Source organism: Protopterus annectens, chromosome 13.part0, assembly GCF_019279795.1.
Source record: "Protopterus annectens isolate FY-2018-M chromosome 13.part0, PAN1.0, whole genome shotgun sequence".
NCBI classification, from domain to species: Eukaryota; Metazoa; Chordata; order Ceratodontiformes; family Protopteridae; genus Protopterus; species Protopterus annectens.
Window position 1 is genome coordinate 678,246,623 of NC_056747.1, and position 24,029 is coordinate 678,270,651.

At 36.7% G+C, this 24,029-nt stretch overlaps 1 protein-coding gene across 2 annotated transcripts in view; it reads left to right on the forward strand.

Moving 5' to 3' along the window:
• SERPINF2 (serpin family F member 2) overlaps window positions 1-24,029 on the forward strand; it is a 606,479-nt gene that overhangs the window by 545,906 nt on the left and 36,544 nt on the right. For both annotated transcript variants that reach the window (XM_044054366.1, XM_044054365.1), the window contains one exon: window positions 5,183-5,386. In XM_044054366.1, the coding sequence (XP_043910301.1) occupies window positions 5,183-5,386 (204 nt within the window). The remainder of the gene's footprint in view (window positions 1-5,182; window positions 5,387-24,029) is intronic.

Consider the following 24,029-nt stretch of genomic DNA (forward strand, 5'->3'; position numbering starts at 1 on the left):
AACTCATAAAAGACAGAAGGTTAAACTGAACTTGTGGGATCCTAACAAAAAAATCATCTTTGCATTACTGCTAACTTAAAGAAGACAGTCTCTATATAAACTGCATGACATCTTTATCATTCTGTAGATTTTCCGTACAATAACTAGAGAAAGGCAAGTAAGGAAAAACTGGGTTTCTAGACCTTCATCCTATACATTGTGTTTTTATTCTGATTAAATATGCTATGTTTACTTACAGGGTCAAACCAGTAGCAGTTATTCAATGTCACAATGCATGCAAGCAGTGGTTTTGACACTGAATGATCTTCTTCATTTAACGCATTTAATCACAGCTCTTTATTCTGTGCAGTGATCTTTACTGCATGCCAACGGGTGTTGGAATCTTTAAGTAAGTGATATTCCAAGCTAGGGAAGGGTGGAGGATAGTACACATTGATTCATTTCCTGTTCAGGGTTGTAAGGGAATCAGGGGGCTACTAGCACTCAGTGGGCAGCTAATGTAAAAGGGACACCTCACTGCTCTAGCAGTAATACACTGTAATGTTCTGAAGCAAACCTCTGTCTGGTACAAGGTGACCATTTTGCTACAGGACCTAAACTGGGACACTTGAGGGCCACCCCGGGAAGCCAAGTCTACAATCCCATTCTCCCAGCCCCCATGAGAGTGGAGATAGGGCAGCCATGTCATCTCACACCGGGGCAGGCAGGTTGGCCTCCTGTCCTTCACCAGGCACTGTGAAGATGCCACTCTTTGAATAGCACCACCCAGGAGGCAAGAGGTCACATGCCAGGAGGCTTGAAGCGATGCACATTCGTCAGTGCCTGGCACCATGGGGTGTGAGAGACTAAGGTGTGCCACAAAAAGTGCAGGGATGGGAGGACCCAGAGCCATCTCCCCTGCGAATTTGAAAGCCCTAGATGCAAGGTAAAGTGGAGAACCGGTGTCACAGAAGTCTGGATGAAGGACTGTCTGAGGCTTCATGGCCCAGCAAAGTTCCATGAGGCTGGGAAGATCCCCTGAGAGGCTCCAACAGCACGCATGACACTGCATGATTTGGCAGCAGTTAGAAGATATGTAACCCTATAATAGAGTTCTCTCTCCTGTGTAGAAGTGGAACCCCAGAGGGGGTCATCCCGATGGAAGTCTGGAAGGGAGAGAGAAGTGGACAGTGACTGGTACAGAACAGCTCTCACCTGGGTGAGGTGGTACAGACCATGCCCCTCTGGGATGGATGTCTGGAAGGGGGAAAGAGGCAGATAGTGGCAGGGCTGGGTGAGCTCCTGCCTGGGTGAGGGGGTTCAGGCAAAGTTCCCCACAACAGAAGTCCTTAACGGAACACTAGGGCAGACAGCAGCAGGGCCTGGAGAGCTCCTGCGTGGGTGAGCAGGGTCAGGCACAGCCCCAACATGATGGAAGTCCTTAAGGGAGCAACTGCCAGACAGTGGTAGGGCCTGGAGAGCTCCTGCCTGGGTGAGCAGGGTCAGGCAGAGTTCTCCATGATGGAAGTCCTTGAGGAAGTCCCAGGGTGGATGGCAGAGGGGCCTGGAGAGCTCCTGCCAGGATGAAGGCATCCAACTTCATCCCATAACTGACAGCATCCTTGAAAAATCTCAAAGTCCCCAGAGCTGCTCTGGATGGGAAAGCAGGGGGACTCTGAAGCCTTCATGAGAACGGATCTGCCCCTCAGCAGTTGAGGGGGGGTTCCGGAGGAGCAGATGGGATCAGAGGAAAGCTCCTCTGAGAGGGTCCAAGGGCATGAATGATCCAGCATGATTTGGCAGCCTGCAGGAGACATGCAGGCGGTGGAGTCCCCTGTCATGGGGGGGGCTGGGGAACGTCTCTTGGCCAGGTTTAAGCAGAGAACTGTAGGGTTTGGCCCTGAAAGAAGTCAGTATGGGAGCACCAGGTAGATGGGTGTAGGGCTTGGATAGTTGCTGCTTGGGTGAGTGGGGTCAAGCAGAACCACCAATGATGGAAGTCCTTGAGGGAGTGACTGACTGATGGTGGCAGGGCCTGGAAGGCTCCTGCCTGGGCGAAGGCATCCGACCTTATCCCATACCCAATGGCATCCACGAAAAATCACAAAGTCCCCAGAGCTGCTTAGGATGGGAAAGCAGGGGACCTGGCCACCCTGTGAAGCCAAGTCACCATTCAAACTGAGTGGTCTAAACTGGAACATTTGTGTGTCCCAAAGACAATGTTTGGGATTCCAGGACAGAGACTTCCAAACTAGGACTGTCCTGGAAACACTGGGACCATTGGTCACCTTGGTCTGGGAGTGACTATGGCATATTATGTTGGCTGAAAGGCCAAAGAGCAGTTGCTAGTCAACAATGCACTGCAAATTGTAGAGATGACTGTCTGATACTACACAGACATCTGCCATATTGCCAGGTATTTGCCTCCCTGCATACAGGCATTATTGTAATCAGCCAAAATGAATCCACTAGTAATAGCCAAACCAAGAGGAGAATGTAGGCACCAACAAAACAAGATTACTTCTTTACAGAGCAAACCATGCTTCTCTGGACTTGAAGGAAGTATGTCCAGTCCCATTGTATGGTGGAAATGCCAAGAAAAAACTAGAAGCACACATCCAGAGTAAAATGTCATGCTCAAGAGAAAGGTATCCTGAAAGAGGCTGAAGGAAAAGACCTCTCCAAAGAAAAAAAGCTGTGAGCAGATCATTGTCAAAGGGTAAAAATGACTAGGGTTTAAAGTCAAAGTATGTATGCATTCATATCTTTTTAGTTTGTTATTATGATAGTAGCGAGGAGCAAAGAGGTCATTTTTCTTAAATATTTTTTTCTTCACTCAGCAGTCATCTGTAGCATACATGAATCCCTCTTCAGTCTTTTACTCCAGCATTCCCAGGGCATGTCTAGCTTATCCCACATGGACTGCATCCATTCAAATTAATATATCCTTTACATAAATAACTGGGGAGTGAACAGACAGGAGGTCGGGGAAGCCCAGTGAAGTGCCATCCTAAATACTGGGGAAGGCTATTTGTTATGCTTACCAACTGTCTTTCCAATAAAATCTCCATTTTCCAGTCAGAAATAAAAGAAAAAGAAAGAAAGAAGGAAAGGGCAATTCAAGACTTTAGGAAAATGCAACCACTAATCTCCTTGTCATATAATGTAACCTCTTCCTACCCTTCTTCTCTCTACATATCTTGCTCTGACTCTGCTTTTCGTTGTTTTTCTTTCAGACTGTCGTTCTGATGGCCATTTTGCATATAATGCATGTATGTATTGTGTTTTGTCAGTCACTCTGTGTATAATGTCATGTATCTATTGTCTTTTATTGTGTTTATACCCTCAAGCTAACACTGATATTCACTTTGTGTACAATATATGTATATAATGCATTTTGTCATTCACTCTGTATATAATGTCATGTATTTATTGTGTTTACCCTGGACTGAGATTAAAATAGGTCCAATGGGATCAGGTCTCCTACCCTGGTTAACAAATTCAAAATAAAAACAAATAAATAAATACCCAATGTACAAGGTTACACATGCAGTGCTGGACTACAGTTCCCAGTATTCACTGAGGACATGAAGCCCTGAGTGATAACCCCTCCCCTAGATAGGTCAGCCAGTAATAATGTTCATACTCCCTCCAGCTGATTTTAGAGATCAGGTTCAGTGACTGGGCTTAGATTGGTTTGGTCACAGTCAGGACTCTTTCCCTCTGCAATGATGAGCCTGCTACAAGTGCCTGTTTTCAACAGACAGACCCAGGAAGCAGCTGTTGTTCAGTTTGTGGTATTGTATAAATTAATGAATAAACAATATATATGTGTATGTAGACATTACAAGTGAACAACAAAACATGTACAGTTAGTAGCATCATGTAAGCATTCACATCAGTCATCATAGCAACGGTGCAAATGAACAGTGACTTCCTAACATAAATAGGGTGTGCATCTTTTAAGAAAACCAACGGCTTTAACCTCTTGCAGCTGATGTGCAATATAGCTAAGCATTATGAACTTGGCTATACACCTCTCACATTCAGTGTAATATAAGTAAACTTGCATTTTAGCTGTAGGTTTCCAAATGTATTACAACTGTTGGTGAAATGTGCTAACAGACTGAGTTTAAGAAATATGCTAACTTACTTAGTGCACAAAAATGCAACAGGAATCTAAGTATTCTGGCAGTTAACCCTGGGGGGGTTTACAGGTATGAGTTTTTTACAAGCTGCTTCCCATAGTCCAGGGTTTGAGTCCCTAAGGCTCTATTTGCCTAGCTTGAGACCTTCAGCAAGTCTCTTAACCAGATAGTGTTCCCAAGCTGAATCTAAAAAGACCCATGTGAATAAGTTGCCTATCATGATTAACAAACTACCAAATAAATGATAAAATAATACTTTAAAATAGATAAATGTTTTATCTTTTTTAGTGTAGGGGTGGTATTGCCCTGATTTACCCCATCAGATTGAATAAAAATTGACGTATAAAAATAATGGCATTTTACAAGCATGTCTGTTATCTGTTGAATGATATTAAGTTGGATTGCTGAAATAATGTTCAATAAAACAATATAAAACATTTTCTACTTTGAAATTATTAAAAATATTATCCTCTACAGTCTTTATTTTAAAGTAGGAAACACACAGCTGCTTATTGAAGTGCAAACTAATGTACATTTGAGGATTTCATACTTACAAATGCAGTGCCTTTGTTGTGTGATGCTTCTGATTCCGAACAGAACATACAGAGACACTGTTGTGCTTGTTTGGTAATCACGGCAAAAACGTGCAGACCATTGATGATCATTCACACCATTTTAGACCACTGTATTCGAGCAAAGAGGCACATGAAAAGTACAATAAATGGGCAAGATTCTCAGCAGTAGAAAATAAAGTGGCATTTGTGAGTTCATTTAAGTTTCAACAAAGGTGGATAGTAGAAGCCACAGCAGAACATGTCCCTAGCTTTGCTTTGTATTTTGCTGTTTAGCTTAGAAACCTTTCTGTATTCTCAAGGGCTTAATACTAAAAGTGCAGATAAAACTTCACCAAAATATTGCTGAATATTCCTAGGGACAGTTACAGCAAGTCTATTATTTATTATACCAAAATAAATGCATATTCGTACCGATGGAATGTATAAGGTGCAAAAGCCCCAGATTATAAGGACATAACTTTCTCTTTTTACCTTTACCAGGTTTTCATGTAAAGCGCAAGTTTCTGAAACAATCTACCCGATTTTATGGTTCCAGTCCTATGACCCTGACAGGAAATACTAATGATGATCTGAAAAATGTAAACCAATGGGTTGAAAAAGAAACAAAGGGAAAAATTAAAACATTCATGACTCAAATTCCCAAAAACATGCTCCTTCTTCTCATCAATGCAATACATTTTAAAGGTAAGTGGTATGGTTTTACTGGGTATTAAACTGGGTGCTGGCTCTAAAACTGTGTGCCCAGCTTTAGTTTTTTTTCATGAAAAGCAGCCCACAATGGCCATCCCACTAAAACAAAGTTAGAAAACTAGTCCTCCACCTAGCATATGTAGCCTTTCGAAAATGTCAGGTGTGCTACAGACATTTCATCTTGTCTTGAACTTTTTTGCAGCACCAAAGAGAGTAAAAAACACTGACTGCATAACCTGATAGAGAGCAGCTACTGAGATAGAATAAATGAAAACAGTAGTAAGGGTTACTAGTTATAGTAAGGGTTACTAGTTCAAGAGCAGACTAGCTTCAGCGTATAGTTAAGTGTGAAAATGTTTAATTTTGCTGAATTTTAGGCATGCAGCCCTTACTGCATATCCCAGAATGCACTGCATCTAGCATCAAAACACTGTTAAAAATTATCTTAAAATGCATTTCAGTACTGACATAAGTCCATATGTTTCTTTTCTTTGGCTCTGCTTTGCATTAATTATAGTCACAGAAGGCTATGCTTAACCTTTGGAGAAGATGAGATCCAGAAGACATCTGGTGAGAGCCTGCAGATTCTTGACTTTTTGCCATGTGGTGTCACAACATATGTTTTGAATGATGCGGCATTTTTTTAACTATGTGATGTACTATTCTGGGTCTTGCTTGAAATCAGGTCCCTTGGACCTAGTTTACCCACCCACTAATTGGCTGTCCAACCAATAAATGACTTATCCTGCAAGCTAAGTCTTCATGATTAGTGTGCTGTTTCTCTGTCAGGAGTAGGGAGTTGTGTGAACCCATGTCAGCCGCAGCAATCAAACTAATCATGGAAATCTAAGGTAAAAGGACATATTAGCCAACAAGTACACATAATGAAATGATTGAGATTCTATTATTACAGTACAGTAAGCAAAATGAAACCAACATTTTTTGAACATGAACTTGAAAGATCTCTCTCTTTCAGGGGCATGACATTTCTGCTGACTGCTCCATTTTAAAATGTGGATCAGATTTTTTCAATTTTCTTTTCCTTATAAGTGAAAGAGAATTAAGCTACCAAATGTCTCCCTGCTGCATTTTCTTGACAACATTTCAGTTTGTTTATTTCATCAGTTTTAAAATAATATAAATTAAAATATATTTGGCTCAGTTTTACATAAAAACAATTAATGCTGCTTCTAAATGATTTTCAGAAAAGCCTACTAGGCTCAAGTACTTTTGTGAAAATATAACTCAGGAGTACTATGTTTTGTTCAGTAATACATTTTGCAAGCAGAAATTGTTAGAATCAAGCTCAGGTGTGTGGGACGTAAAAAAAAAAAAATTACCACAATCACATGGCTAGTGACTATGCTGCCAGGCAGCCTACTACTACTGACTTAAATATTACAACGAAAACAAAAATGCAATATTCAGTGTCAAAAGCATCAAAAAGCAGATCAGAACTATTTCCAACATTTTATTTACCTAACCAGGCTGACTTTTTCAAACTGATTCACTTACTTATTCATTGACTTTAGTTTACTGGGTAAGTATTCTGAACGTACAATTGGTCACATTCTACTACAACTTGATAGGTATATAGACACTGTTGAACCTAGAAGTGTTTAATCAGTACATTACAATGTTTATCTATACGAAACATCACAGAAAACAGTTATATAAGACTGAGCCATTAACAGTGGCAAATAAACATACAAGTCATGCTGTATATTTACTGACTACAGCTTAGTACAGGTGAAAGTACAGAAGAGTGCATTCAACATCACAGAGTAACTTGCAAAAAAAGGTGAAGAATTCTTGTTTGGGTCTTTCCAACTTTTACTTCGCCCTTGTAAGACTTGAATGTCTAGTTTTTATTTGAGAAGGGTGGATGCAGATTTGCTCAGCTGACCTACTAAGAAACTGTACCTGAGAGGAGAAAATATAATTAAGAAAAGGGTAATGGAATGCACGAGTATGGAAACGTTTTATCCGGTAATATTACCTTGAAAAGCATGGCAGTACTAACATGTGCCGCATGGCAGTACTAACATGTGCCGCATGGCAGTACTAACATGTGCCGCATGGCAGTACTAACATGTGCGCCTTTTATTTGGCTCTGGTTTGGATTAATTATACTCATAACTATTCCCAACATTTTATTCTCCAAACCAGGCTGAAGTTTTGAACATTGTTAAATTATATCACTTTCAGTTAGTGAATCAGACCTTGAAAAAGTGCTTCTCTGAGCTGAGATCTGCACTGTGGAGAAGTGCATTATAAAGTTTATCTGTAGCTGTCAGGCTGTGTGTGTGTGTGTGTGTGTGTGTGTGTGTGTGTGTGTGTGTGTGTGTGTATACATATATATATATATATATATATATATATATATATATATCTGTATATCTGTATATATATATATATATATATATATATATATATATATATATATATATATAAATCAACATCTATTTATGTATACATCTCTCTAGATATAGATAAATGTACATGCACACACACACACACACACACACACACACATATATATATATATATATATATATATATATATATATATATATATATATATATATATATATATATACATACACATACACACACACACACACACACACACACACACACACACAGTGAGACAGCTTTAAAAAAAGCAACGGAGAAAGGAAGATCTTGATTACTTTTTTTAAAGCTGTCTCGCTATGTTAAACTCCTTTAACATAGCAAGACAGTGTCTAAAAAGCAACGGAGATCTTGCGTTCTCCGTTGCTGTAAAAAAAGACTTATACTAATGGAAAAAGTCCGGGCGACCGGACCTTTTTCCATTAGTATAAGTCTGATTTACAACATGCATGCTGACCAATCAGCATGCACATTTTGGAATATTAATGGGGGGGTCGTTGTATACTGGCATTTATTACACTATTAGGAAACATATACATTTAATTCTCACTGGGGCTTTGTTTTGATCTAGATTTATTTTACTTACTTAGTGTTCGTTAAATTTATAGGCAGACCAATCCAAACTGATTTTTTTTTTTTTAATATGACTTTGGCCACAAGACAAATGGAGTTACACACAACCAATTAAGCTGACCAATGTAATGTAAGCATAAATCAAAGTACAGCTAGTATACAGAGCACAAATGAATGTAACAGGAGAAAGATTAGATAAGTGTGCTTAGATGAGCTTTTTATTCAGTGCATAGTAGTTCAGAGAGCACTGTTAAATCCCTAACACCAAAAGATCAAATGCAGAGAGACCATTTTCAAAAGGCCAAATGTCAAAAACATGGCACTGTATATGACTGAAACATAAAATATCGAATATGTCAATGTGTAATCATGTTGAAAATTAGATGTCAGCAACAACAGTTTCTTCCTTTGCAGAACTATAAAACTTTACAACATGATTTTATCATCTCCATCAGCTTCCCTACCCTTTGTCAGCTATAAATTGGACAAAGTTTTAGCTTGTCCAGTGTGCCTCCCCGAGCTGTAACACTTCTGTTAGTTTTCTACTGAGAATCATATCCAGTGAAGTTAGTGTGCCAGTACCGATTCAAAGATTTTGAGCTTTTCAATATTCTCTGAGGTTGTGCAATCCTGAACTTAGTATAAATAAATGAAAATGGTGTGTCTGGCAAATCTCCCATTTGGAGGTTACTGGGGCTCTTTCTTCCAAGCAAATGTTTTTTTTCTTTTCATCTGGTTCAAGTTACTTCAAATGGCTTGTTTTTGCCAGGCTGAAGCTACAGTCAGTATGGACCATCTCTACTAATTCAGCGAACTGTGAGGATGTCAAAACCAAAGGTGACTACGAGTTGCATGAACTTTACAAAATACTGTCAATAAACAAAAGGTAGTGAAATAATTTAATGTAGTTTATGCATATTTTTCAGAAAACACTTAAAAAATGCCAACTAAAGCAAATCTGTTATTCTATTAACTTTCTCAGTTTGTAAAAGCAATACTTAAAGTATGTTCCTGATTTTGGGCCTTAGTCACCCCATTATTTTTAGCATTGTCAAGATTTTTTGTGCCAAAAGGTTGGGAGGTATGACTAAAATGCCATCATTCTGACAGATACAAGAATGACTACTGATGTCACATTTAACCCCTTAACTGCTAAGCATTTTGACTTCTGATCCCTGACGTATTGCTTGTTTTAAGCTATTTAGTTATTTGATTTAAAAGCCTATATCTTTTAAATGGTTCAACAATTTTTTTTCATAAAACTTTCAGGGAATATTACTTGCATAAGCTTCTATAAAAGAGCATTGGACATAGGTTTGTACCCTCAAAGAAGCTAAGGAGCAGGCATTTTAAAAAAAAACTTTATGTTGTAATTTTTAAGTAAAATATCCATATTTTGCTAAAACAAAGAAAAAAATACAATATATATTTTCATAGAAAAGAATATTAGTTTTGGTTCTCATTTCATATGAACATAACAATAACATAGTTCTGATAGATACATTTATCAAAAATGCAAAACATACATCTTTATGAATCAAATGGCAAAACCAGGACATCCAAATAACTATATAAGATGGCTATGTAAGCCTACTGGTGGTACGTAATAATAAAGGAACATTTCTCTGTGACCATATCTCAGAATAATATATCAATGGTCCTCAGATACAAGATACCTTTAGCTATTCATCCTGCCTATAAAGACACATACACAGCTTTAACTTCAGTAATGCAGTCTACTGCACATGAGTCTAAAGAGGGGATAATAAGTCAGGTAAAAAAAAATGTATATTCAGGAGAAATAAATATGATTTTTTTTTACTTTTGGTACACTGGCAACTCAGTAAAGAAGTACTACAGGCTATTATTGTACTCAGCATACTAATCAGGAGTTCACCTCAGGATCCACATTGAAAACAAATGTAATGCAAAATGTCAGACTGGCAGTAGATAGGGCCCTGTTTTTAACAGCTACGTCTTTGTCACAATTTGAGATATTACAAACCTTTAAGCAAACAGCAGGATACTTAGCTATAAAGCACACTTAAGACTGCAGTCTATACCTTACAGCTTCCAGTGCAGCACTCATCTGAATTTGATTCCACAGTTTTAGCTACATAAAAGTATGACTCTGTACCCATCATATGTTACCATTAAAAATATATTTTTTCTGGTGAAATACATAGAATTATTGCTACTGACATAGTGACAACTTTGTTAGTACTCATATTCTAGAGATTAGTTTTACCTAGCCTTTTGTGCAGAGGTTAAGCAGCTGAAACAAAAAACAATGCCAGACTGCAACAAAAGCACTCTGAAAAGCTGAACTTATATAAAAGAGGCTATATGTCAGTTCCCCCATGCCAGTTCACAAAGAAATTCAGAGATTTCTAATAAAATATTTGCATACAAAACCCATACATATTGACCCAGTAGAATATATTTCTTTTGAGATGGTAAACTACCTTTGATTGTTAAAAAGATTACAATGGCCTCATAGAAGTATTCAAAAGGAGGGGGTATTGATCCAAGTTAAGCATATTAGACATCAGAATATCACTAACCTAAGAACTAAGCTGAACTTACCCAAAAAATACCTGAGTATTTTACGACAAATTAGAGAGCTGGTACAAAAGTACCTGGATCACCCCCTGGCCTCAGAAAATGATATTATAACCTGTAAAATGATAAAGAAACTCCTTCTTGGTGAAAAAAAAATGACCGCAAGCTCCTACAAGGTCATTATGTCACTCAGATATCAGAATGTTCTCGGTTTTTCGAAGTTCTGGACAAAGATTAACCCTGCTATTAACCAAAACCAGATCTTAAAAGCTATAAATATAAGCTCTAAATCTATTCCTTTCAAAAGGATGAAATACACTCAACTAATGATCTTGAACAATGCATATTTCACCCCTGACGTCCTTAGTAGAATGTTCCCAAATCAGTCCCCCAAATGTCGATTCTGTTCGAATCAAACGGATGACATCCTTCATTTGTTCTGGAGTTGCAAGTGTTCCTACAAACTTTGGTGTGCGTTGAGAGTGATTCTTGAGAAAATTGGCTATGAAAAATCCACCCTCTCATGGGAATTCACTATCCTTCATATTCCACCTCCTGGCATATCTGATAGGAAATGTAAGGTTTTAATACCCATCTTTATGTTAATCAAATATTACATTTCCTTAAATTGGAAAAACAGACACTCCCTCTCTTGGGAAGGGTTTAAACTGACAGCTATTAAATACCTCAAGGCACATAAATATCTGTTCCACAATATTAAGAGCAAACCAGTTATTAAGGAATTTTGGGGAATATTATCTGACCATATACTTAAATGAGTATTAATCTTGTGGGGATTCCAATATTTACATCACGCTGTACTGGACCCATTCAAGAAGCTTTGGGCAATGTATGATCATATATAGTTTTGGATCGATGTACTTGTCTTTGATGTTTTAGGATTTATGTTTTTGTAATGGTTTATTCTCTGTATGTTTAATGATTCTTGTGAAAATTTGCAATAAAGAGAATTTAAAAAAAAAAAAAAAAAAAGATTACAATGGCCTCAATGCTCTTTTTTAAACAAGGATCAACTTTATTGAATTATCATTTATGACATAGGCAATCATACATTTATGTAAATACAAACAAACCATATTGACATATTTTCAGCTGCAAACATTATACATCGCATATAATCTTCTATACAGTCATTGTCAATTGAATATTACATAGCTTATTCAATTCCTACTTTCTGTTAAACCTCATTTCTCCTCCAAAACATTATTCTGCACATATTGTTACCACAATGGATATTAATGAACTAATTCTTGTATGGGTACATAGTTTACAGCTATTGCCTTTGTTTGATCTTCATTCATTTTGTATCCCAAAAAGACTTGAAATTGTCTCAGAATGTTCCACAGCATTGAATGTTCTTCTCTGGTTTTATTAATTACAAAATAATATCATCTGCAAATAAAGCCAAGTTTTCTTGATTACTATACCAATTATATCCTTGAATTTCTGAGTACCTTATTTTCTTTGTCAATAGTTCTAAATATAATGCAAATAACAAAGCGGAAAGAGGACACCCCTACCTGGTTCTTCTGCTCATACAAAACTTATCATAGAGGACGGACAACCCCCCCCCCCCACGCACGCACACACACTTTAAGTTTCACCTCTGATCTTTCATATATCATCCTAATTAATTGTGTCAGGGAATACAAATGTTTCCATTGCCCTACTCATAAAATCCCAGCTTGCTCTGTCGAATGCTTTCTCTGCATCAAGACCCACCAGCAACAGTGATATTTTCTTACATTCTGCTTCTCTCTGAATCATCATTCTACTTTTATCAACTGCTTGCTTAGCCTACACAAAAAACACTTTGACTCATATCTATCAATTTTGGTATCACCTTTGCCATTTATTAAGCCATTATAGACATAAACACTTTATAATCATAGTTTGGAATCACAATGGGCCCATATGAAGCTGGATCTGATGGGTTTTTGCCATCTTTAGGTATTACAGCCACCACAGCTTTCTTCCAGGATGTTGGTGGTGCTTCTCCTTTTAAAATACTCTTAAAACAAAATCTTCCAGATCTTTATCACTTTCTTCCTCCTAGCTTCCAAACTTCCAGAGAAATACCATCTAATCCTGGAGACTTTCCTGTAGCTTGGTTATACATAACATTTTTTATCTCATCTTTTTCTATCCTAACTGTTAATAATCGAGCCTCATCTACCTCTAACCTTGGCATATTCCATAAACATTTCCATTTGTACTTTTTTATTTTCACATTTCTCTGCTTTATACAGATTTTCATAAAATTTCTGAAATATTTCTAATACCTGTGGAGAATGCCTGGTTATTTTCCTTGCCAAAGGCTCCCTAAACTTGGCAACAACCCTTTCTACTTTCTGTTGCCTGAGTCATTATGCTAATAGTTTTTGTGTTCTGTTCTTATCAAAATAGTGCTTAACAGCAGTCTTTCTAAACTCATGCATATTATACAGGTAGTCCCTTATTTTCTCTTTAGCACTCTGCAGTTGTGCCTCTTCTTATTCTGTGAGAGTCTCCCCTATTCTGCAATACTTAATGTTTGTTGGTCACTGTAAATAATTCTTGTTAATTTTTAACCACATCTCTTTTTCTTTAATTTCTACCCTATTTTTAAATTCAACTTTCATTTTGTAGATCAGTGTGTGTGTATATAACTTTAAGAAGCTATCCAAGGGCTTGCAAAAGTGTATAAATACTGAGCATGTGCAATCTAGACTGCCATTTTGTAGTAAGCTGTTGAGATGTAAGCATGTATGTATGTTAGGTCTGTCTGTTAACCAGTTTGTTCATATTTTATGATGCTGCTATCCATCCTGATGTGTTTCTATGAATTAAAGCATATAAACAAAATACCCTGCCTGCTTGTCATCTATGTAAGAGAGAGAGATGAGTGACATGGTATCAGAAGTGGGATGGTCAGCATTATTTGGTGTTAGTAGACTCTTAATCCAATTGGTTTGAGATTGACCTTCTTCCCAATCTAGCATCCAGTACTGTCATTACTAAGATGAAGCGCCATTTTGCAGCTCATTGTAGTCCACACAAAGTTATTTCTGACAATGAAACACAGTTTACAAGCCAACAGTTCAAAAGATTTGCTGCAGAATGGGACTTTACTCATGTCAAGAGTAGCCCTGAGTACCCGCAGTCAAATGGTTTGGCAGAATGTGCAGTTCAAAGCGCAAAACAGTTACTAGAGAAGTCAAAATGTAATAATAGTGATGTTTTCCTGAATCTCTTGAATCACAGAAATGTTCCTTTTGATAAGCATCTTGGTTCACATGCTCAGAGACTTCTGTTGAGATGAACCATAACAACATTACCAATCAGTAGTCAGTTGTTGGTTCCATGTGTCCAGAACAACAGATCAGTGAAAATTAATCTGTTGAAGAAACACCTAACCCAGAAGTCCTACTATGATAAAAACAAACCAACAAATGCTCAATCCATTACAAGAAGAAGTGGTGAGGTTGAAAACATCCAAAGGTTATGATCAGATTGTGTCATAAAGAATATTTGCCCAGAGCCAAGATCATAATTTGTGTAATCACAAGGAGCAGTTTTTAGGTGGAATCAGAAACATTTCAGACTAGTGTCCAAGCCTATACCACAGAACACAGCCTGTGAGAAAGTCTCTTTATCTTAGAGTGAGTTATCCAGTGTTCTAATTCCAAAGGAAGTTCCAGAGAACATTCCCATTCCTGTGACGAATCCAGAAGTTCCCGATACGAGTTGTAAACTGCAGACTGTCCTTGTTGCTAAATTTCATCCAGATTGTTATGTTATGAGATATGGTCGCATCTCTAAACCCTGTAACAGATACGAAGCAACATGGACATGAACATTGTATTTTGTTTCTATTGTATATAATTATGCATGCCTAATTCTGATATTGTTTTAAAAAGGGCAATCTTTTTAAGAGGGAGGATGTAGATCAACGTGTGCGTAAATACCTTTAAGAAGCTATCCAAGGGCTTGCACAAGTGTATAAATACTGAGCACATGCAAGCTAGACTGCCATTTTGTAGTAAGCCATTGAGATGTATGTATGCAATGTCTGTCTGTTAACCAGTTTGTATTTTATGATGATGGTATCCATCCTGATGTGTTTCTATGTATTAAAGCATCTAAACACAACACCCCACCTGCTTGTTATCTATGTGAGAGAGAAGTGAGACGAGTGACACATTTTATCCCACTCCCTAGCTACATTTTCTGAAGAAATTTCTGTCTTCCTTAATAATTCCTGAATAATTTCCACTAACCATTTATTAAATTTCTCTCTGCTTAACAGATAGGTGGGGAAGCATCAGTGTCTCATTTTTATTTCATTACCCTACATTTTTATTTTAGTTATTATTGGTATGTGATCCAAAATAGTTATTGGATATGTATCAAAGCTTTCAGTTAAATCCACATGTTCCTGTGGAATATATTTTCTGTCTAGCCTAACACAGTTTTTGTACCATGGGGAATAATATGTAAAGTCTCTTCTAGCTCCTACTACTGAATTCACATCTTCCATACTAAATATTTTCATAATTTTTTTTTCAAAAACCTACTCTCTTTTGTTATCTTTTCTCTTCTAGGCCCCCAGGTACATTGTCACTGTTGCAAATCATATTCTAGTCCCCACCTATAAGTAATATTACCTGCTGAAAGTTGATTAATTCTCCCAGACTTTTCCTAAGCTCAATTGTACAGAGTTAGGTGGGATATAAATACATGCCAATGTAATCCTCCTCCCTTACCAGTAGCCCCTTACACATCTACCATTATTATCTTTTTTTCCTCTTCTGTCACTGTTGGAGCTCCTGTAGAAATTAGTAGAAGTACTTCCCTTTTCCTTTGTCACAAATATTTCTCTGAATAACCATCCTGAAATCCTTTCTTTCATACTTGGTTCTTTTCAAATGTGTATCCCCTAGCATAAGTATTTGCACTTTGCATTTCTTAGTATTGTTCACTACTCTTTTTTTTTCTTTTTTTTTGTATATACCTCTGAGGCCATTTATGTTTAAAGATAATATGGAAAGTGTTGCCATTATTATATGAAGTTATTATTCCTTCCTGTCATGTGTAACAGCTTTTTAAAAAATGGCTAGTTTCAGCTTTTGTGTTACATGCATAAACTAATGTTTGAGAGGTTGATCTTTCATAGTTTTTCTTGGTGTATTCATTTGAAGCTATGTATCTTAGAAGACTTTTTTCTTTAATGAAAACCCTCAACAACAAAAAACATATCCCATAACATCCTCATAACCTAATAACTTAATACAAACACACAAAACTAAGTACATCTTCAAATAATGAAGTTTAACCCTCCTAATAGGAGCAATTGTACTAGATTTGACAGCTACACTCACAGGTTTTAATTGACTTGTAATGCAGACACATGATGTAGCCTATGCTTCTACTTACACTAAATACTGTCTGTTCTTGTCTTATCTTTGTTCCTCTCTTAGATGTAGAAAACAACTTGAATGCCTTCAGAAAATATTATCTTTTAGCCATTGAAAACAAAAATATATTATGTTTTTATTGCCCTCTTATCAGATTGTCTCCATAGAAACATGAGAACCAATACACAGTTGCTTGCTGCTACAAGCTTCTTGTGTTATACTGTGAACATTTATTTGCTAGAGGAAACTTTTCATTACATTCAATGTTCTTTATTTACTTGTTTCCACTTAAAATGTGTTGCTAGATCGAGCCAAGGGCCTTAATCCAGTCATTATCCTATGCAAATGTAAGAAAAAGCATACCGAATTTACTTATATTATGCTCTTTATATTTTTACAACTCATCCCTCACCTCAACAACCTAAGATTATAGCCTATTATCTTAAACATACTTTTGTCCAGGCTTTCTTCTCTTTTTTATATTGCAGTGCCTACATTTCTAAAAATTAAACAAGAAGAAAGAAAGAAGATGGAATAAAGGGCACCTGTTTACTATTGTATCCCTATAGCACATGAAAAATAACTGTAGATGCTTAACTATATAACATGCAGTATATGTCATGTTTTATAAGACTACTGTTAAGAACAAAAAAGTTTTATTTACAGTTACCTCTTCCCTACTCCTTATTTTTCTTCCAAATATTAGTGACACGAAGTAGGGAATATTCTTCAGAGTCGCCTACAAGTATAACAAAGTCAAAAAGTCCAATATTTCCAGGTTGTTTTGTTTGCCATATTTTATAAATTTATTTATTTATCTCACATTTATTCATTAATTTCTGAGTTGCTGGTTTTCTTCCTGTTGATCTCCATCTCCCAAATCCAGTCTTTGGTTAATTTCCAATGTGCTCCTGGTTCTTGTATCAACTCCTGTGCACTTCTCTGTCTCTCAAGCATTTTCCTTTAGAACATTGGAAAATGTTTCACTGGCAAAGTCACTCTGTGAGCTTTATTATCAGAAGAAGAAGAAGCAGAGTCCCCTTCTGTTTGATAGCTCACATTTTGTTGGATAAAACTTTTGTACTTCCTCTTTAGCATGTTCTGCATTAAACAATGACTTTGGCCCTTCAGAAAAAAAAAATATTCTGAAGATAGCTTGAAACAGCAAATTAAATTTCATACCTGCCTCTCAACATTCCCTGATTGCTGGAATAAATGTACTCCTCTTCTGTCTGGTGTACGGTGAGTAATCATTTCCCACAAACACTCTACTGTCTCCAGCTTTTAATACTTTGTCCTTCTGCCACAATTGTGTCAGAATCAACTCTTTATGCTGGCAGGATTGCATCTTTACTATTAGAGGTTTTGGCTGCTTTTTCATGACCAGGTTTGGAGCATACATAAACTCCTGCTGTGGAATACCAGTCCAGTTGCTTATTTGTGCTTTTATAAAATTAATATAGTCTCCTCTTTCCAGTTTCTCTGGTACAGCAGAAAATCCCAGATTTTCCCTACATGCTCTGTCCACTAATTCTATCATTCTGTGAGACATCTCTTCTTGAGCAGTCTCATACTCAGCCAGCCTTTTCTTAATTTCAGCGTCTGATTTTTGCAGTTTTATCAGCTCATCTGAATATCTGTTTAAAGTTGTTTCCACTCTTTTGAGTTGCTATACTCCTTCAGTGTTTTGTTTATTTTAATCAGCTCTGAGTTCATTTGACTTATTTTTCCCTCTAAGTTACTGGAAATGTCTTGCATCAAAGATATAGCTTGAACTGCTTTTTGCTGAACAGCTGCAGGATTCTTCTCAGACACTGTTTTCTCCTCAACTTTTGTGGTTAATTTTCTTTCTGGTTGTTGTCTAAATTTCTTCTTTGCTGGCATTCAGGTAATGCACTTACTAGCCAGACCTGAAATTTACTCAAAAAGACAAATTCACTGGCTCTCTCTTCTGTTTTCACACCAAGAGAGCTGAAATGAAGCTGTTACTCAGTATCCCGCCATCTTGGAAGTCCTGGCAACATTGCTCATTGACAGATACTGTCCTCCCACAAGTGATCTTTCATATATAACATGCTACTCAAAAATTATATCCATCGTATACTCCTAATGAGAAGAGAATGAAAAACACACAGTAGTGTATTTCCCTTAGTGCTGTAGGGTACCCCACCCCCACATCTACTGCCATAAAAGTTAAATGCAACAAAATAAATTCATATGTATTATGCTGTAGACAGTGTGTTTTGTTACTAATGCCCATACATCTCTTTTCTGCCAGAAAAAGTGAAAAGCTTCAACTCACACCTTTTAGACACTATACTATATCCCCACGCGCCACCAAGACAAAGCAATAATCACGGTAATGTGATCAGCCTCAGCTTTCCATTTGTTTTCTACCACCAACTGCCTCAGATAACTCTCAAATTTCCATCATCAAAATGTGGAACACTACCTCTCACACAGACTGAAACAAATGTACAGAATGTGGAACACAGGAACACTTGCAGACTTCATCTAGGAAGTTAACAGTGTGGCTAATAACACACTTATTAAAAGGTTGTTTCGATGAGGTAAAATCATTCAGTATTATTTATCATGACTATTTGTTAAAAAAAACACAACAATGAAAATATGGCAAACCATTTCAATGTAAAATAGTTTGGAACATGGAATCTTAAACATTCAAAATGAGGACCATTTCTCATAATAAAAAAAAGCTGAGAGCTCTTTTTAACCCCCACCCCCAGGGAGACAGCCACTTCTGGTCAACAAAAGAGATAAAAAAATAACCACAGGAATGTATGCTGCTGTAGACAGCTGAACTTGATACCCCAGGGGAACCATACCTTTCAACTGACCCTGACTTTGCAGAAGTGCCTCATTTGCCTCATATTTTTGCCCTATGCCTGATTTTCCGATGCATCACTGAGGATTACTGAGACGTCAGTAACAGCAGAAATTAGAGTTTCATACTTCTTATTGCTCAGAAAATACATATTGATGCAAAACATTCTATTACCTTTAAGAGACTCAGAGTAACATTTAAAAATTATTGCTAATTTTAGGCCTCAGTTCCTCCACTCCCATTACTTTTAGCTAAGTCCAGACTTTATGAGCAAAGCAGTTGAGAAGTAGGCAGAAGGGAGCTACACCTGTCAAACCATACCTTTTATCTCTTCTTGTATGCAGAACATCTCTGATTTTCTTTCATTTATATATTTTTTGCTCCACCCCTGATTTTCTGGGAAAGCACTAAGGATTACAGAGAAGTTAATAATGCAAGGCATTTGAGTTATGTACTTCTTATTGTTCAGAAAATGCATATTCACACAAAACATTTTGCTCCCTCGACTTTTGAATTAGAGTAATATTTAAAAAACTGTCCCTGATTTTGTCTTCCCATTAATTTTCACTGTGTCCAGAAAAGTATTTGAGAGGTATGTAGTAACCTCTTACCCCCAAGTCACGGTGAAGTAATTAAAAATGTATATCCTACTGTGGGTGGTGTCTACTGTTGCCACTGCCCACAGTTTTAGCTAGCTTTCTACATTCAGTAACCATACAATATACATGTACCTTCAAAGGAAAAACAGTGCACAGATGTAAAATTCCTTGCACTCTGTAGTTATATGCTTACTTGATTAGAGATTGCCGGGAAAGCACTGATATTGGTTGCCCTTAGCAACTGATTGCTAGTACATAGACTAAAGTGTTGCCTGTAGTATCTAGTCATATTATTAAGTGACTAGAGACTTGCCAATGAGAAAGAACTGTGATCAGTTTCCTACGGCAACCAATTACAAGTACTTAGATTACATAGTTACCTGTGTCGTATTACTGTGATCGGAATGAAAAGAAAATAAATCTTTCAAAATTTTAGATTTTTTTACAGCGATGCTCACCAGGGCACAGCAGAAGTTAGGGTGGGATGAGGGGGCAGCCACCCTGATTGCAAAGTGTTAAGGGGTGCAATTGGCAGATCCTGATCAGTATTAAGTACAATATCAGTATTCATAAATAAAGGTTTTGCATTTGCTGTCAAAATAAAAGTGCTTCAGCTCTCCATGTGTGGCATAAACTGTAGCAGTTGGTTGTTACAAATGAAGCAAGTAGTTTGTTACAGTTTAAAAGTATATATGTTTCTTTTTCTCCTCCTACAGTGTGCTTAGGATTGTAGCTAAATAGACCTGGCTTGCTCCTCAGAAAAGAAAGGTGTGCCAAACAGGGATATTTTTTTTTTTTTTTTTGCTTCTCAACTTAAAGTTGAGGAGGATGGCAGATCAGGGGATAACAGTGGATGCCAAAATAAGGGGCAGATTATTTCACAGCAGGGCATTAGGACACATACCACAGCATGCCCCAGTGTGGCACTGTCGGTGGCTCCAAATTATGCATAACTGGTGACTAAAGACCTGTAAGTATGTGAGTACAGAAAAGAGGAGAGCAGATAAGCATTGGGTTTACTAGCCTTGCACTTGGAGAAAAACAAATTCTGCTTGTCTAAAGTCTCCTAAGATTTTTGTTAAATCCTGGCAGCAACCTTTTGCAAGGCCAAGAAACTTGACCGAAACATATTTTGTTAATTAATGAGTTGTCTAGAGAGGGGATGGAAAGAAGGATAATAGTTTGGACCATTTATTTCCAGCATGTCCGTGTTTCTGACAGGTACAATGCATTAATTTAGCTTTGGAAGTACTACAATGAAGCTAAGTTGTATAAAGGCACAACTCTTGCAAATGAAAGCAGGACTGTAATTTAGAATTTCCTGCAAAGTAGTAACATCAGCAAAGAGTATACCTAAATTGTGAGCATACTGATAATGTTGTTCATTCCCATGATTAAGGCACATAGCATTCACAAATAATATACAGAGAAGCAGACAAAACATAGAACATTGGTGGACACCAGTATCCACTGCTAATGGACTAGAATGGCCTGACAGTATTTAACTCAATGAGACCTGTTTCCTGGGATAACTAGAAAACCATGCCAAGGCATGAAGATACAAACTTTAGACAAAATACTTAAGAGTTTAGCATGATAGACAGCATCAAAAGCTGTAACAGTTCCTATTAAATGCCCTGCAGCTACAACAGAAAACTTTACAGAACTTATCTCACTAAAAGTGCTTAAAAATAAAAAATGAATAAATTAATATAACAAAAAGGGCTTATAAAATTGGTAGGTGGGGTAGCTACTTTTAAAATTTCTGTCAAAAAAATCAGGAGTCTTCAGTAAGATTGCAGGAATGAGTTATTCTAAAATTAATTCTCAAGAAACTTCTGTAAAGAGGAAATGGAAGCATTATTATTATTAGACATATAGGATGTCTGCTCAAAAATAGGAAAATTACATTTAAAACTGGACTTGATATAGATAGACTTAAAAAAATTAATTGTGCTAGTCTATGATATGGTTAAGCAGCAAAGTGCCCAGATAAACAGCATGGAAATGGCTTTGAATGATATGGAAGGAAAACTGACAGGGGTTGAGAATCATACATAATTTATTTTAAAACAAAATAACTGGTTATTAAAAAAGTAGATGACATGGAAAACAAAGAAATAATAAATAACATAAGAATGTATGCAGTACTTGAAAATTTGATGGAGGCAATATGATGTTTTTGTAATCTTAGATTCCAAAAATCTTGAACTCAGTAGATACAATGTCACACAATATAGAAAGAAGACATAAAACCTTTCCATTCCTTCTGCCAAGAAAAAATTCAACACTAAGATTTATTATCGTTAAACTTATTTCGTCTTCAAATAAAGGTTTAGTACTGATATTTGCCTGGTTAAATCCTCCACCAAAAATAGGAAAGAATATTATTAGATCTGACAATGACTAATATTTGAAAGTAGGGGTAAAATGGAAAAAGTGAATTTCACTGATTAATGAACTGAAACAGAATGGAATAAAACATGCTTGCATTATGAAACATCCAACACCAAAACCCCAAGCATCAGAAATGCTGAAACCCAATGCCCAAAATGCCAAAGGGCGAAAAAGTTAACTGCAAGTAGTATTTTCGTGGGGTATGCCCCTGTATACCTTGATGTGGAGGGCAAGCCCCCATTCTGCACACATATCCCCAAACGTATATATTCCAACTCCATGGTTACACCAACTTGAAAATGGAAGAATCTGCTAAAAAAAAGGATCATGCCACACAATTAGAAATCACATTGACAATGGTTTCTTATGCAAAACACAAAGCAGCATCCTGCTGCTTGGTGCCTTGTGTTTTGTACAATTAGTGTGCAAGAAATTACACTTTATTCACCTATAGAACACCCTAAAAACACACCTACTATTTCTAACAAGAATAAAAATGTTCCTGCTTAAGGAATAAAAAAACTGTAATACCCTGAAAGAAAGTCTTACATACATTCTAGCAAATGAAATCCTAAAAACTTCTGAATGAATGGAATGAGATTGTGCTAAGTTTGAAAAGGCAAGCAAAAAGAATGGATGGCTACTGCGAAATCCAAAGAATTAAAAGACAAACTAATACAAACTTGCTCTAATGTTGTAATATTTAACACAATTTAGGTGAAAGAGCTATTTTCATCAATATTCATGTGTTATTAACATAAAAATACAAATTATATAAAAAAGGAAGAAGAACTAAGTATATTACGTTTCTGTAATAGTGCTTATTTAGTATTGTTAAGGAATAATAATTAAAGATGTTTCCACTTCTTTAAAGAAAAAAGTAAGAGAAACTAATTACATTAGTTCTTCAACATAAATTTAAATATCTAGAATAATGGTATTCCCTTTGTTGTGGGAATATACTGTTACAACTTCATTCAGTAGTTTGATCATTTGTAGCCGATACTTACTTAGTGACTTTAATTTATATTGGTTATATTTCTTCAAATAATTAAAAGCAAATATTAAATACATTTCTGTTTACCATGAGATAAATCCTAACTGATGATAAATGGTTGCGCGACCTAGTGTAAGTCTTTGTAATGATTTTAGCTTTCAGCCCACCAGGGTCTCAAAATGCGTTCACAATCACAGTACTAAATAAGAGCTACACTAACATGCATCTGAAGATGCAGTGATATAAATAACTTCAAAAATTGTTTTGGAAATACTTGTAGAGTTGGAATATCTAGAGAAATTGTGGGAAGTGTTTTTTTTTCTTTTGCATTTAAGAATCATAAAAAAGCATTTACTTTGATAATCTGCATTCAAAACAAGACTGAATCTTAGGAGGTATGACCCAAGCAATCTTCTTCTTTCGGCTTTTTCCTGGTTAGGGGTTGCCACAGCAGATCATCTGTCCGCTCATGATTGGCAGTGGAGTTTTACAGTGTTGTTTCCAGCCCGGCGCCCAACCTTCCACAGAAGGCACATACACACACACTCACACCTAGGGCCAATTTAGAGTGTCCAGTTCACCTGCTGCATGTCTTTGAGATGTGGGAGGAAACCGGAGCACCCGGTGGAAACCCACGTGACCACAGGAAGGACATGCAGACTCCGCACAGAAGGCACCCCAGCCGAGGATTGAACCAGAGAACCCGTATGACCCAAACAATGGTCTTCTATAATACAATATGAAGTAATAGAAGATATATATATATATATATATATATATATATATATATATATATATATATACTTACTTTAGAAAAAAATGGAAGCACATT